The 16,852-nt window shown below is 44.7% G+C and overlaps 2 protein-coding genes across 7 annotated transcripts in view; one reads left to right on the top strand and one right to left on the bottom strand.

Annotated features, from left to right (window-relative positions):
- Positions 1 to 16,852, top strand: part of LOC105418373 (UDP-glucuronosyltransferase 2A1-like) — a 72,443-nt gene that overhangs the window by 25,410 nt on the left and 30,181 nt on the right. For 2 of the 6 annotated variants that reach the window (XM_029846688.1, XM_029846687.1), the window contains one exon: positions 646 to 1,082. The exons of the other annotated variants lie outside the window; for them this stretch is intronic. The gene's annotated coding sequence lies outside the window, so the exon portion shown is untranslated. Of the gene's footprint in view, positions 1 to 645; positions 1,083 to 16,852 lie in introns of those variants that run through there. 6 annotated transcript variants of the gene reach the window in all.
- On the bottom strand, positions 8,258 to 9,754 carry LOC105419826 (uncharacterized). Its single transcript, XM_011621530.2, has 2 exons — positions 9,086 to 9,754; positions 8,258 to 8,991 (listed from the first exon to the last, which is right to left on the bottom strand). The coding sequence occupies exons 1-2, from the start codon at positions 9,566 to 9,568 to the stop codon at positions 8,866 to 8,868; spliced, it is 609 nt and encodes a 202-aa protein (XP_011619832.2). The 5' UTR covers positions 9,569 to 9,754; the 3' UTR covers positions 8,258 to 8,865.

Here is a 16,852-nt window from a genome sequence, read left to right as displayed (position 1 = left end):
TTTCTTGTTTTCTTATTGAGGTTTCAAGGCACAGTCTAACAGGCAGCTTGCTTCCTGTCAGCCTGTGCACCGAGCAGCACTCACGCTGATTTTACGCCGCAAAAGCGGATGTGCGCATCTACAGGTCTTTTCTGAGAAGATACATTTGCAGGTCTCTCTTTTTTGAGAAGAGAGTCTAGTCATGTAGGCAGGATGTAGTTTAATAAAAGCGCCTTGCAAATTAGTAAGCATCTCTCTTGAACATAAGGGGTGAATCATTTCTGCCCAGTCAGTCTTTATGACAATACAAGGAAAATGATGTCTCCAACTTATATATCATCAGAATCTCTCACTTCTAGTTATTCTCCAGTGTCACCAGTGTGTTATTTACTGGGAGAGGCTCCATGTGCTGTGTACATGTGAGAACAGTCAAACAAAAGTGGAGAGACTACAGAAAGTTTAATTCCTGAAACCCTGTTTCAACCACCTCTCTTTATTGCTTCACTTCTGCACAGTCTTTCCTGGAATAAGTTCTAGTTTTTGCTTTATTTGAATTTCTGCATGGAAGATTTCGTAAAGTTTTTGCTCTTTGCAACCGTAATCTGCCTTCCCACCGCCATAATTTCAACAATACTTGGTGGTAACGTTTTGGTTTTCCACACGTAGGAATCCACTGGGTGAACATGAGGGTCCTGGTTGAGGAGCTGCACAAGGTGATGGTGATCCAGGCTGCGGACAGCTGGTACATCAGCCAAACATCTCTACATTACTAGACCATCACACTCAACGTTGCTGTCAGGGAAAACGACACATTTCACCATAACAAGTTGTCAAGATTGAAATACAGCTTCTATGAATTGCACAGGAAAACATGTGAAGCGATTATACACTTTTGAGAGTAAAGAGTTGATGGAATCCTTCCAAGCTTCCAAATTTGACCTAGTTGTGACAGATCCTGCTGACGGAGGAGGGGTCCTGCTGGCTCCCCACCTCGGGTTGCCTGCACAGAGACGCGCCGATGAAGCGGGTGGACAGCGCCCTCTTCTGGATAGAGTTTGTCATGAGACACAAAGGTGCAGCTCACCTGAGGACTGAGTCCTACAGGCTGCCCTGGTATTTTTCAAGCGGCTGATCTCTGGCTGATGAGAGTGGACTTTGTGTTTGAGTATCCCCGTCCCACCATGCCTAATGTCGTCTATATGGGAGGGTTCCAGTGTAAACCTGCCAAGCCTTTACCTGAACACCTGGAAGAGTTTGTGCAGAGTTCAGGAGAACACGGAGTCATCATCATGTCTCTGGGGACTTTCATTGCTGAGCTTCCTCAGGATCTGGCTGATAAGGTCGCTGCAGCTTTTGCTAAAATGCCTCAGAAGGTCATCTGGAGATACAAGGGTGCCAAAGCAGCAACTCTGGGCAACAACACTTTATATCAATATCAATCTTTATTTATATGGCACTTTTCATATGCTAGGTAGCACAAAGTGCCTCACAAAGGATAAAAACAGCAAAGAGAACAACAGAATCAAGAAAAGGACAGACACACACACATGCATACAACACACTTACACACACACCCACACACATAAACAAGCTGAGGCAAGCTGAGACATGGCTGGGCACCGAGACCTGAGGCGAAGGAGACGCCACCTTTGGAGGCCCACCAGGCCGAGGGAGGTCACGGTCCGTGACCACAGGTGGTACCGCCACAAAGACCACCCTGACCCGGACAGACCGGAGGCTCCACACCAAAGCACAGAGCCCCCTAACCACCCAGGCCAGGGTCGACAATGGGACAGCACCTCCAGCGGTAGACCGGAAACATCTCCCAGCCTGGCAGGCCCCCATGAGGAAACACCATGAGGAGACACTGGAGCTAAAAACTGAAGGACTGAAACAGTAAATGGGATAAAAGGTATAAAAGCTAAAAGCTGAGGAACTCAGAATTGGAGTAGTAAAACAGTACTAAGACTACAACAGACTAAAAAAGTAAATGGGATAAAAGGTGTAAAGACTAAAAACTGAGAATAAGAACTGAGGGAGTAAAACAGTACTAAGACTAAAACAGACTAAAACAGTAAATGAGATGAAAGGTGTAAAGACTAAAAACTGAGAGACTAAGAACTGAGGGAGTAAAACAGTAAAAGTGTCAACTAAAATAAGGATAAGACATAAAATAAATTGAAAATAATCAGAAAATCAATTAAAGGCTTGATTAAAAAGGTGTGTCTTGAGCCTCTTTTTAAAAATCTCAACAGTCTCTGCGGCCCTGAGGTTCTCCGGCTGTTCCACAGTCGGGGACCAGAATAACTGAAGGCCGCTTCCCCGTGCGTTTTAGTGCTTACATGTGGGATGGTTAAAAGGCCGGTGCCGGAGGACCTCAGAGACCGCGAGGGTTGATAGAATAAAAGCATGTCTGATAAATAAGTCGGGCCAAGACCATTAAGACATTTAAAAACTAATAAAAGAACCTTCAAATCGATCCTGAAACGCACGGGTAGCCAATGCAGCGATTCTAAAACCGGTGTGATGTGCTCCCGCCCTCTGGTCCTCGTCAGCACTCGTGCAGCTGAGTTTTGTAATAATTGTAGGTTTGTGATGCTCTTTTTTGGAAGACCAGAGAGCAGGGCATTACAATAATCTAAACGACAAGAGATAAAAGCGTGCATCAGCACCTCCGTGCTGGCCTGAGAGAGAAACGGGCGGACTCTGGCTATATTCTTCAGGTGGTAAAAACCTACCTTTGTTATGTTTTTGATGCGTGGAATAAAACTAAGGTCAGAGTCAAGGATCACACCCAGATTTTTTACAGATTGAGATGGCTTATAATCCTTCAATTTTGGAAAAGGTTTCTCTCTCTGACCTTCAGGACCAATAACTAAGACTTCTGTTTTGTCCTGGTTGAGCTGTAGGAGGTTTTCTGCCATCCATGACTGGATATCTAGAATACAGTTAAAAAGGGCATCAACTGGCCCTGTGTCATCAGGAGCCACGGTGATGTACAGTTGCGTATCGTCAGCATAGCTGTGGAAGCTGATGCCGTGGCTCCTGATGACATCCCCAAGAGGAAGCATGTAAAGATTAAAAAGGGTAGGACCTAAAATTGACCCTTGGGGAACCCCACACTTTGTCTCATGGATTCTCGAGGAGCATGTATCCATACTTACAAAGAAGCTTCGATCACTAAGGTAGGAGGTGAACCAGTTAAGAACCAGTACCAGAGAGGCCGACCAGGTTCTTCAGTCTATTCAATAAAATATGGTGGTCTACTGTATCAAAAGCGGCGGTCAGATCCAGTAGAACCAACACCGTGAGCTTTTTGTTGTCTAGGTTACACCTGATGTCATTTAAAATCTTTAAAAGGGCTGTCTCTGTACTGTGGTTCATCCTAAAACCAGACTGATGCCTCTCTAAAATATCATTTGAGTTTAAAAAATCATTTACTTGGTTAAAAACAAGTTTTTCTAAAATTTTACTTAAAAATGGTAGGTTGGATACTGGCCGATAGTTATTTAAAATGCTGGGGTCTAGATTGCTCTTCTTCAGAAGGGGCTTCACCACCGCCGTTTTAAAGGAGGTGGGGAAGACACCCGTCTGAAGAAAGCAATTCACCATACATAAGAGATGTTCCTCAAAGAATCCATAAAATGTTTTGAAAAACGGTGTGGGAATTGGGTCTAAAAGGCAGGTTGTGGGCCTAACTTGGGAGAAAACTCGACCAAGTGTCCTCGCATCAACCAGGACAAAACTCTCCAGTGTCTCCTCAGGTGGAAGCAATGATCCAGGAGTGTTGTTGATTAAAATTTGCTGTGATAAAAGACTGGATCTAATAGCATCGATTTTACTCCTAAAGTGGTCTGCAAAGGCCTCGCAGAGGGTGTCAGTCGTTGTTGTGGGACACCTGTTAAAATTACCGTTGGTTAAAAGCTCATTGGTGTGGAATAGAAATTTGGGGTTGTTTTTATTGTTGGAGATTAGTTTTTTGAAATGAGAGGTTCTTGCCTGCTTGATTGTGTTATTGTAGGTTTTGAGGTGTTGATAAAATATTTCTTTATGGATGGTCAGTTTGGATTTCTTCCACCTCCTCTCAGCACTCCTGCAGGTTCTTTTCAGTTTTCTAGTTTCTTCATTTCTCCACGGTGGTGCACGTTTTGGTCGTACAGTTTTTGTGACAAGTGGAGCCACAGAGCCCAGTGTTGACTTTAATTTATTGTTAAAAGTGTCAACAATAAAATCACACGGTGCTGGTAAAATTTCTGCAGGAGTGCTCTGTAAAATCTGGATAAAATTTGCAGCCACTTCAGGAGTCAGGTAACGTCTCCTCACCGTTATCACAGGGGCCCCCCGCTGGTTAAAACTGGTGATGTTAAAAAACACGCAAAAGTGGTCAGACACGGCCAGATCCACAACAGAGGACCCACCCACGGACAGGCCATAGGTTATGACCAGGTCCAGGGTGCGCCCTCTGTTGTGGGTCGGCTGTGTGACATGTTGTTTAAAATCCAGACTGTGAAGGAGGTTTAAAAATTCTCTGGACACTGGGTCCGAGGCGTTGTTGAGGTGTAGATTAAAATCACCAGTTATTAAAATCCTATTGTATTTAGCATAAATGATTGATAAAAATTCAGAGAATTGGCTGATAAAAGAGGTGGAGTATTGGGGTGGTCTGTAAACTGTTATGCTTAAAATCGGAGGGCTGCTAAAAACAAAGGCATGATGCTCAAATGATGAAAACGTATTTAAAGAGACCTCGCGTGAAGACATTTCGGTCCTTGTTATCGAAGCGGTTCCACCTCCTTTCCTACCCCCCCTTGTAGAAAATAAAAAGTTAAAATGTGGGGGGCAAGCCTCTGTGAGAACAGCAGGTGCATCAGTGCCAAGCCATGTCTCGGTAAGAAGAATACCATCAAGGTTTTTGTCTAAAATTAAATCGTTTATTATAAAAGATTTGTTTAAAAGAGAGCGCACGTTCAGCACGGCCATCTTTATGTCCGCGCCGGACGTGCGCTCATCATGTCTTTTTATAGGAACAATAAAAGCACTGTCACGTCTGGGAACAGTCCTGGGATTCTGTCTGTATGAAGTGATGGTGTCAATGGAGTGAGTGATCTGTGATGTTGATGGCAGACATGGGAGTAGTGGTGGAGGGGCATGTATGGTGGGGCGTGCGGGGGGTGAGCGTCTATGTGAGTGTGAGTGGGGGGCAGAGTGTTGGTGTGCATGTGTTCTAGCCAATAGTCAGGAGGTGGATGTTGCGCAGGAACGGACAGTCAAGTCAATGTTCAAAGATAGAAGCCGGGACCCCTCGTGGTTTAGGTGAAGGCCGTCCCGTTTAAAAAGATGGGGTCTATTTAAAAAGGCAGCAAAATTGTCAACGAAGGGGATACTGTTGCCCAAACAGTACCCCTTCAGCCACAGGTGCAGCTGGAGGAGGCGGCTGGTGACGACGTGTGAGAAGAATTGTTATTGTTGTTATTACTATTATCGTTTCAATGCTATAGTAAGTATAGTAAGTAGATTTAGAATGTTTAATCAAAAGGAATGTATGAGTGTTTGAACCAAGTATTGAAGCTGTTAGGTACCCAGCACTGAGAGGTACCATGTTCAAGGACACGAGGAAGTCGTGATAGGAGGAGAAGGAATCATGAGGTCAGATTGACATAAATGTTGTGTGCACCAAATAAAAGAGGAGAGCGAGCAGCAGACGGACGGAGTTGAGAGAGGAAGCTTGAACTGCTCGTCAGCTCTCCCTTGCAAGGCCTCCTGTTGTTTGTGTGGTTGATCTGAGTCTAGTGAACGAACAGCGCGGGTGACCAAACATCACCCTCACAGACGTCACCGTAGCGAGGTGGGGGAAGCGGGCCGGAGATAATTAGCCGCTTCCCCGTGTCCAGCAGACGGTCCACCAGGGAGATGAAGTCCTGCTTCAGAACCTCCGACTGCTGAAATTTGAGATCGTTGATGCCGGCTTCCAGAACCAGCGTGGAGGCCGAGGGGTGCTGTGCACTCAGCTGCAGGGCCGAGGATGTAACCTCCGCAACACGGGCACCGGGGTGACAGAAGGTCCGGCCATCGTGCACCGCCACGTGTCTGACCATTGAGGTCCCGACCACCAGCACCGCGGGGGTGCGCTGCACCTGAGTGGCCGCCTCTGATCGTCTGGAGGTGCGGCGGTGGCGGCGAGGAGCCTGGGGATGGTGGCGCCGGGTCGTGGTTGCTCCTGACAGGATGGTAGCGGAGAGCCAGGTCGAGTGGGCTGACCCTGCTTCCTCGTCTGGTGAGAGCCAGCTGGACGGACAGGACCAGGAGGCGAGCTGGAACAAGCGCCCACGGGAGGGAAGTCCTGCAGGCTTAGGATATCGTATCTGTTATCCAGTGGCAGATACGGGGGCGGAGGAGGGGGAGACGGACGGGCCCTAGCGCCCCTGGCCACCACCGACCAGGGTTCCTTTGGTTTGAGCGGTGTTGAGCTCACTAGGGCTCCTGCTCCGTCCCTGGCGATGAAACCCTGCGACTCCGTGGGGCGGAGGAAGGAGGTGGAATGAGCCGCTCCTTTGGGCATGGCTCCCTGGCGGTGCCGGCAGGACTCCGCCGGTGCTGTAGCTGGAATTTCAGCGTTGATGGACCCAGTCCATGGCAGGGTGGTGTCATTCGTGGCCGTCGTGCTCCGGTCACCAGCGCCGGATGCCTTCAGGAGGGCGATATGTTTCGCCTGGGAGATGGCAACAGTGGAGAGGTCCAGCAGGTCGACCCGCAGACCCTGTCCCTCGGACCTCAAACGGGCGATATGTTTCTCCTGGGTCGAGGCGACAGCAGATGACTCGAGTATGAATTTGTCCCTCTCCTTGAGTTCGGACTGGAGCCCGGAGATGCTCTCCCTCAGTTTGGAGAACGTGGGGAGGCAGGACTCACACACCGCCATCATGCCCGCAGCCTGAGCTGGGGGACAGCCACACTAGGCACCGTGCCAGCACACGGAGGTGAGTCCAGGTTAGCACCGTGGCTAAAAACAAGCCGGCGCTAGCAGCGGGCAGGTGACTCCGCGAGATCGATAAAACTTTAAAAAAAAAATTAAGATCCTCCGCACCGATGTCTGCTCTTCAAAGTGTCTGTGTTCCGTGTAAAATCGTAACTCACGGTCTGATGATCTCTGATGTTCCTCCTGTCGGACGCCATGTTAGCAATCCGTCCGGTTAGCAAACCGTCCGGTTCAGTCCAAACAATCAATGACAAAGTCCAATAAAAAGACGACTTTCATCCAAAAGTCCGTCCTAATTCATATCGCAGGAAATCCTCTTCAATAAAGAACCAGCGTTTCCACAGCTGCGTTCTTTAATCTTTGGATTTTGTACATGTAGTGAGTGCAGAGCAGAGAGTGTGATCGTGCGTGCTACCAGACGATGTGATTACAGATGTGATTACACTTTACTGGTGGACTGGATGCCACAGAATGATCAATTAGGACATCCCAAAACAAAGCTGTTTGTGGCTCATGGAGGAACGAGCGGAGTTGAGGAAGCTCTGTATCACGGAGTCCCCATCATTGGACTTCCTCTGATTTATGATCAAAATGATAATATAAATAGACTTGAATTGAGGGGTGCAGGGAAGGTCCTGGATTTTTATACTATGACTGAAGAGATCTTCTTTCAAGGTATTCAGGAAGTTTTGAACGATCCCTCCTACAGGATGAACATGCAGAGGCTCTCCAGACTGCACAGAGACGCGCCGATGAAGCCGATGGACAGCGCCCTCTTCTGGATAGAGTTTGTCATGAGACACAAAGGTGCAGCTCACCTGAGGACTGAGTCCTACAGGCTGCCCTGGTATTCCTATCACTCTGTAGACGTGATGCTCTTCTTAGCTGGAATCACGCTGCTCATTTTCATGACCTTTGCTGCTCTAGTACGATGCTTGTGTTCTAGATGGGTGAGAGCAAAAATTAAGCAAGAATAAAAAAAAAAGATTAATTAATTCAGATTAATTCAGAATTGATTCTATCAGAACTTAGAACTAGAACTTGCAAATTCATTATCTACCAGCAAATTTCACATATTGTGTGAATAATGTTGTATTGAAATAAAAATATTATAAAACTGTTGGTCTTGTTCAGGTAACTTGGAAAAGAATATTGTTTCTAACCAAATGGCTCCTGGTGATTTCACATCAAGTTATGAAAAGTGCATTTAGTTTGATTCCAAGAATATTATTTAAAACAGGAATAATAAAATAATTAGGATGAGTCATGACGATCATCTCAGTCATCATTGAGTCATTGAGACACTTTCCGAGGGCTTTATTCCAATCAATACTTTTATCAAAGAACAAAAAACAAGCCCCACAATTTGTAACACAAAATATTTCCACAACCTGTTGATCTTGATGATCAATCATTAATCTAGTTTGACCTGAATTATGGTTACGTGAAAAAACAAATATATTTAAAGTGAAATTATACATTTAGTCGTTAACAACCACTCAAACAAATATGCATCAGATTGATATTAGCTGCCTGGTCATTACCACCTGTGTTAGTTAAGCTAAAACTAAGGAAAATCATGGAAAGTTAAATAAAAAAAATGTATTAAACAATTAAATGTGTCCATTTTGATTGATGGGATGAAGATTCCTGGTGATCTCTTGTTTTTAGTGGGATGTTGCTGATGTCAACAGGATTCTGCTCAACAAAACAAACTGATTCAGAAATAAAAGTGAAACCAAATAATGAGAAACGAGCCCATGATGCCGATCACATACTCGCTGGTAATGCAGAATAAAAACAGAAGCACAGTTATATCCACGCGGACAACAGAGCCATGAAGACCCACGAGCTGCTTTAGGGGAAAACCTTTTGTCAAAGCGTCCTGACTGCACTTTTGAAAAGGCTTTTCAAGACATTTGCTGAAGTTCCATTTCCTCAGTGGGATCCGTCTGCTTCTTCTCTTGGCAACAATTTAGGATTAGGTACACTGTGAGACTCAGACAGAGGACGATGAGGAGGGATATGGCTATAACCTGGGGTGTGGGGAGAGTACAGACACACTGTGTGTTATTAAACAATGAAATATCTCCTTTCTCCTTGATCATGTAAAAAAATGGTTTAACTCACCTGAGACTCATAAATCCACTCTTGTGAGCGGAGCATCAGCTCTTGTGTGGTGAAATTTCCTTCACTAATTGGCTCACACCACTTCTGTCGAGCTGCCTTGTCAATGAGCACAAATCTACCCTTCCAGTCTGTCATAGCACAGGTGAAGTACTGGCCGTCGAAGAACAACAAGATCAGCCACACGAAAGCAGGCACGAAACTGGACACAGTCTTCTTGAACCACTCATACCATGTGAATCCGCTGGACTTATCACATCTGCATTTTTGAGTGATCAACATCAAGATGAAGACCATGATGGCGGGAACGATGAAGAATGCTGATGAAAACAGTTTGTTCCTTTTAGGACTGCAAGGACACTCAAACTCCAGCCCCATCAGCTTCTCTAGTCCCGTGAGGATAAAACCCAAAGCCACTTTGGGTGCAAGACGACTCTTGCTAAATGCATGTTTCAGCTTGTAAAACCATTGTTTTTTAGGTTCCATACTAGAAACTATGACTTGATTTTCTCACCTTTGTTGTGGGAAGTTTATAGCAGGAGATCTGTTGAGAATTAAGACCCTAAGCGCATGTGTCTTTCTTGTTTTCTTATTGAGGTTTCAAGGCACAGTCTAACAGGCAGCTTGCTTCCTGTCAGCCTGGGCACCGAGCAGCACTCACGCTGATTTTATGCTGCAAAAGCGGATGTGTGCATCTACAGGCCTTTTCTGAGAAGATACATTTGCAGGTCTCTCTTTTTTGAGAAGAGAGTCTAGTCATGTAGGCAGGATGTAGTTTAAAACCCTTTAAAGCCGGACACATCAAAAAATACCCAGAAAATTCTAATTTTTTGGAAATGAGATGTTTATTGAACCTTTTAACAAAATCCCAATTTTTTTTTAATTTTGTTTATGACTTTTTTTTGTATCAAATATGATACATTAGGCGATTTTGGCAACTTTTAGCTCACGACTATGTTAACTTTAGACACAAAAACAAAGTTTGCCCATAACATTTTGACAATATAGAACATGAACAACAACATTTTTCTCTTTGTTTTTTTTTTGCATAGCACTTTTTAGCACAAGAGGCACACTGCAGCCTCTTTTACGGGGTGCTGTTGGAGTTGGTTCTGGAGAGGACAGTGGTCTGCCACACTTGATTTTGGTTTAGAAAAAAGAGACGTCTCAGAATCTCACGTATCAAATATGATACAAACGGCTTTATAAAAGCGCCTTGCAAATTATTAAGCATCTCTCTTGAACATAAGGGGTGAATTATTTCTGCCCAGTCAGTCTTTATGACAATACAAGAAAAATGATGTCTCCAACTTATATATCATCAGAATCTCCCACTTCTAGTTATTCTCCAGTGTCACCAGTGTGTTATTTGCTGGGAGAGGCTCCATGTGCTGTGTACATGTGAGAACAGTCAAACAAAAGTGGAGAGACTACAGAAAGTTGAATCCCTGAAACCCTGGTTCAACCACCTCTCTGTATTGCTTCACTTCTGCAAAGTCTTTCCTGGAATAAGTTCTAGTTTTTGCTTTATTTGAATTTCTGCATGGAAGATTTCGTAAAGTTTTTGCTCTTTGCAACCGTAATCTGCCTTCCCACTGCCATAATTTCAACAATACTCGGTGGTAACGTTTTGGTTTTCCACACGTAGGAATCCACTGGGTGAACATGAGGGTCCTGGTTGAGGAGCAGCACAAGGTGATGGTGATCCAGGCTGCAGACAGTACATCAGCCAAACATCTCTACATTACTAGACCATCACAATGCAACGTTGCTGTCAGGGAAAACGACACATTTCACCATAACAAGTTGTCAAGATTGAAATACAGCTTCTATGAATTGCACAGGAAAACATGTGAAGTGATTATACACTTTTGAGAGTAAAGAGTTGATGGAATCCTTCCAAGCTTCCAAATTTGACCTAGTTGTGACAGATCCTGCTGACGGAGGAGGGGTCCTGCTGGCTCCCCACCTCGGGTTGCCTGCACAGAGACGCGCCGATGAAGCCGCTGGACAGCGCCCTCTTCTGGATAGAGTTTGTCATGAGACACAAAGGTGCAGCTCACCTGAGGACTGAGTCCTACAGGCTGCCCTGGTATTCCTATCACTCTGTAGACGTGATGCTCTTCTTAGCTGGAATCACGCTGCTCATTTTCATGACCTTTGCTGCTCTAGCACGACGCTTGTGTTCTAGATGTTTGAGAGCAAAAATTAAGCGTGATTTTAAAAAAAGACATTCATTTAGAATTGATTCTATCAGAACTTAAAAATCACACTTTGAAAATCATTATGTTGTAGCAAATTTCACATATTGTATGATTCGTGTATTCTTGTAATCGCACTAAATACACTTTTTTATAACTTGATTAGAAATCATAAATTCATCGAAAATAAAATCAGGACCCAGCTGGTTAAATAAACCATAAATGTCACCCAGTCAATGCATTTCCACAGTATTTAAGGTACAGAATTACACAGGATGTGCTGGACTAAGTAAAAATGAGTATCAGAGTAAAAATGTGCATGTGTGTCAGCGAGAGAGATGAAGAGAGATGGAAAGAGAGTAAATCAGTGGCTAAAGACAACTTCCTCAGTCATCAGTAAGTCTTGCATAAACCCTCCCACAGGATCATCCTACAGAATCTGTCCCCATTTCATACGAAAGAAGCAGGAGGATTATTTTAAGATTGAGACAATTGCTGAGGGTTTTACTTCAATAAATACTTTTATTACAAAACAATTACAAAAAAAAAACACAATTTGTCACAGAATATATATTTACAACCTGTTTATTTTGATGATGAATCATTAATCTGGTTTGATCTGAGTTACTGTTGATCAGCAGGGTCGGACTGGCTGGATATCAGTCTGATAACGCTGTCACGTGGAAAAACAAAGATATTTAAAGTGAAATTACACTGTGAGAAGAATTATTGTTGTTGTTATCGTTTCAATGCTATAGTAAGTATAGTAAGTAGATTTAGAATGTTTAATCAAAAGGAATGTATGAGTGTTTGAACCAAGTGTTGATGCTGTTAGGTACCCAGCACTGAGAGGTACCATGTTCAAGGACACGGAGAAGTCGGAGAAGGAATCATGAGGTCAGATTGACATAAATGTTGTGTGCACCAAATAAAAGAGGAGAGCGAGCAGCAGACGGGCGGAGTTGAGAGAGGAAGCTTGAACTGCTCGTCAGCTCTCCCTTGCAAGGCCACCTGTTGTCTGTGTGGTTGATCTGAGTCTAGTAAACGAACAGCGCGGGTGACCAAACATCACCCTCACAAAAATTGGTCCTTCGAGCCGGATCCCAAGACCTGGAGAGGAGCGCCGTGGGACGACCGAACGCCGAAGTCTGTGCACAGCCGGAGTCAAAAGGACGTCCGAAGTGAAAGACCTTTCATCACGAGTTGACGGAAGGCCGGTCTTCGTCCCTCCCAGGGCGACCATCTCCAGTGACGGGAGGAAGGCACTAAAACAACTCAGAGAGAAACCATAGCGACAACGGAGTGAGTATAAGACACAAAAAGCGCTACACGGAATATACCGCGGTATTACCTGCCTGGTCATCAGGAGAGAAGCAGAGGCAAGATACACCCGCCTCCTCGGAGGTAGAAGCTTGGTGTATACTCTCCTGATTAAAAAAGAGGGGTTATAAGGCCACGGCGGAGGGACTGAACTAGATATCCTGTATGGATTGAGGGTTGTTCAGTCGGGAGATCAGGCGTCTCCATTCAAGTACATAAAAACTGATAAATAAAGTGCAAACATGGGCAACCAACATTCCACAAAAGGTGCTGAATTCAAAAACCCAGCATCATGTAAACACATGGAAGACAAATATCCAGGTTCATGCTCATATGTTCAGCTGTGGATGACTAAGTTCGATTGGGATGGTAACTTAGACAGGCCAGGCAATATTATAAAATTAAAAGAAGTTACTATACTAACGGTACTGAAACCCAGCAAGTCCTCATGTGCGTTAATGGCAAGAAATGGGGCACTGTTAGAGGAGATTGGGTCCCAGTGGATCCAGCCACTCAACAACCATGGCAGCCTGGCAGCCAAGAACTAAATGACAGACTTGACAGACTGTACGAGCGCATGCGAACTGTTTTTACCAGACGAGCTGACTACAGCGCCATTACGGCCACGAGACAAAAGACTGACGAAAGTTTTGAAGACTATAGCATGAGAAGGAAAGATGTGTTCCGAAAAAATAGTGGAATTCCGTATGCGGAAGAACCAGAAGGTCCCTACCAACAGCAGTTAAAGCAAGCTATACATGGGGGATCAAAATCAGAGATAAAACCTGGGTAGAGAGACAATTAGTTGATTTCGGAACTAGTAACCTAAACCGCTATGAACAACATGCTATGCATGCTGAAAGACAATGCCAAAAAAGTAAGAATCAATCAACAGGCATGTTTTTCAATGCCAACCCTCTCCCAAGCCGAGGCCGCGGACGTGGGCGAGGCCGAGGCGGAAGGGGAGGAGGAGGCAATTCCCGTGAAAAAGATCAGTGTCATTATTGTAAAAATTATGGACACTGGGAACGTGATTGCAAAAAGAAACAACGTGACCAGAGATACAATAGAGGACAGCAGCAAGGTTCTAATCCACCTCAACAATGACTAGAACCGGAAAAAGATGTCACAAAAATTAAAACAAATCGGGGCACAAAATTTGACCAATTTGAAAAAGATGACTTAGAAGATGTTTTAGACTTAGAAACCATCTTCCTGTTTGCTGAAGGCAAACCAGAAATACAACTGACCGTGTTAGGTAATTCTTTAACATTCTTAGTAGACACGGGTGCAGGTAAATCAGTAATTAGAGATCCAATAGCCCTGACACCAACTTCTACACAGATTTTTGTGAGATCAGCAAATGGTCTCATAACCAAAGAAAGAATGTCAGTTCCTGTAGATGTTTGTGACCCTGTAAGTGGAATCACACTTAAAGCCCCTTTCGTGATCTCCACCACATGTCCCGTAAATCTGTTAGGAAGAGATCTTATCTCTCAGCTTCAGTTGATGATTCGTACCACAGCCGAAGGAATGTGGTCTGTAGATAGAATGGTTAATCTGTGGGTAAGAGAAGCAGATGATGTCATTCTTAGGACTAGTGAATTTTTGCAGATCATGGATCTTAGATTATGCGAAAATAACTGCCCCTTTACAAGCATTGATGTATGATAATCCCTTAGCAATGACTGATGTGTTAACTTGGACCCCTGAAGCTGAAGAAGCATTTACACACACAAAGCAGGCCCTTGTAGGTGCTGGAGTGTTAAAGCTGCCAGACTATCAGAAGCCTTTTGAGCAGGTCGTAGATTGCAAAGGTAATTTTATGACTTCAGTTTTGTTGCAAAAACACGGAGATAAGAGGCAGCCAGTGGCCTATTACTCCCACAAGCTAGATCCCGTAGTTTGTGCACTCCCACCATGCGTTAAAGCAGTGGTGGCAGCATCTGAGGCAGTAAAAGCCTCCGCAGGAGTGGTGCTATATCATGAGCTAACTTTGCTAGTTCCACATGCAGTGTCAGTACTGCTGCTACAAAGTAAGATAGCATTCCTGTCGCCCGCACGTCATCTTTCCTGCATGGCAGTGTTGCTGTCTCAGCCGAATCTGACGATTCGACGCTGCACGACCTTAAACCCAGCGACGCTGCTACCCACCGCAGAAGAGGGACACCAGCACAACTGCTTGGATGAGGTCTCCACCAAGGTCCTGCCGCGACCAGATCTCAGTGATGTCGCGTTGACTACAGGACAGACACTATTTGTGGATGGATCATCGAGAAAGGATGACTGTGGACGCACTAGAACTGCCTATGCAGTAGTCACAGCAACCGAGGTGGTGGAGGCGAAATCACTTCCCTCCTCCTATTCTGCTCAAGCTGCAGAACTCGTCGCACTCACACGTGCTTGTGAACTAAGCAAAGGACAAGATGTTACCATTTATACAGATAGTCAATATGCTTTTTCCACGCTGTTTGTGTTTGCTCAACAATGGAATTTAAGAGGGATGAAAACGTCGACGGCAAACCGGTCATGCATGCAGAACTGTTAAAAAAGTTATTGGCAGCAGTACAGCAGCCACGTAAAATAGCTGTATGGAAATGCGCTGCACATACTAACAACACAGACGCAGTCTCACAAGGCAATGCCTTTGCTGACAGAGCCGCAAAGGCTGCAGCAAATAACAACACACTTCTTGATAATGAGGAATCATTTACCTTAGAACCTGCAGATAATGATATTCTAAAAGAAATGCAACAAAGTGCTCCAGAAAAAGAAAAGGCCATGTGGAAGAAGCGAGGAGCCAAACTGGATGATAAAGGACTGTTAACCATAGGAAACAAGCCAATCCTTCCCCGGAATATGCATAAATGGGCAGCATTAGTGAGCCATGGGCCATGCCATGTCTCAACAGGAGGGATGGTACAGATGGTTAATGAACATTATTATACTATAGGATTTCATACATACTCAAAAAATTTTTGTTCACAATGTGCTATTTGTGTAAAACACAGCCCACAGGGAGCCCTTAAGGCCCCTGCAGGCACTACACCATTACCAAATCATCCATTTCACACAGTTTTTCTAGATTTTATTCAGCTAACACCATGTGAAGGTAAACAATATTGTCTAGTAGTGTTAGATGGATTTACTAGGTGGGTAGAAATTTTCCCCACAGCAAAAGCAGATGCACTGACAGTAGCAAAAGTTTTATGTAGAGAGATCATTCCCAGGTTTGGCATCCCGAAGGTCATCTGGAGCGACAATGGAAGCCATTTTGTAAATGAGATAGTGAAAACTGTAGGAGTAACTTTGGGCATTGATTTGAAGAATCACTGCGCATACCACCCCCAGAGTGCAGGGTTGGTTGAAAGAGTCAACGGTACTATTAAGAACAGACTGAAGAAATGTATGGACGAGACAGGAAAGAACTGGATGTTTTGTCTCGACCTGGTGAAATTATGGATGCACATAACACCACACAAGAAAACAGGCATCACACCCTTTGAAGCATTATATGGGCGGCCTTATTGCCTACCATACTTTGCAACAACAAATGAGCTAAAACATGTTGAGGAAACAATAGCAGATTATCTGAAAAAAGTGTTACTTAACCGATGTGTGAATACAGTAAATGTTCTGCCTAGTCCTGTGTCTTCCACAGATTCCACCCCCCAGGAACCCATTCAACCGGGCGACTACGTGTGGGTGAAGAAGTTTGTGCGGAAGAGGTGGAACACGCCTAGATGGGAAGGTCCTTATCAAGTACAGCTGACCACAAAGACTGCAGTTCGAGTGGACGGAAAACTGTCGTGGATACACCTTTCACATTGTAAGAAACAGAAAATTCTTCCAGGTGAAGGCGAGGGAGCAGTGGCGGACTCTCCGTAAACGGCTGACGGCCTGTATAGGTCCAGCAACGGCTGAACCCCGTCGGAACCTGTGAAGAGGATCTAAAAGGAAATGAAGTTGTTCTTCCTAATTGTGGTGAGTGCTGTGACGGCAGGACTCGTGAGTTTTGGTCTTTGGAACTTCCGACAGGAGGGAGGTAATCAGGGACAGAAAGATGCTCTGAGACAGGATGAGAGCTACGCGCGCGCTAAACGCTCCGTAGTTAGCCATTTAGAACATTCATGGTTAGAACAAGATCCAGAGTCCTCACACACTTACAGTTTGAATACATGGTGGCGCTATGCTAATTTCACAGCTCGGACGCAGAATCATTCTCGTTGTTATGTTTGTTCTATGCTAC

This window comes from Takifugu rubripes, chromosome 13, assembly GCF_901000725.2.
Source record: "Takifugu rubripes chromosome 13, fTakRub1.2, whole genome shotgun sequence".
NCBI lineage: Eukaryota > Metazoa > Chordata > Actinopteri > Tetraodontiformes > Tetraodontidae > Takifugu > Takifugu rubripes.
This window is presented reverse-complemented; position numbering and strand designations above follow the sequence as displayed.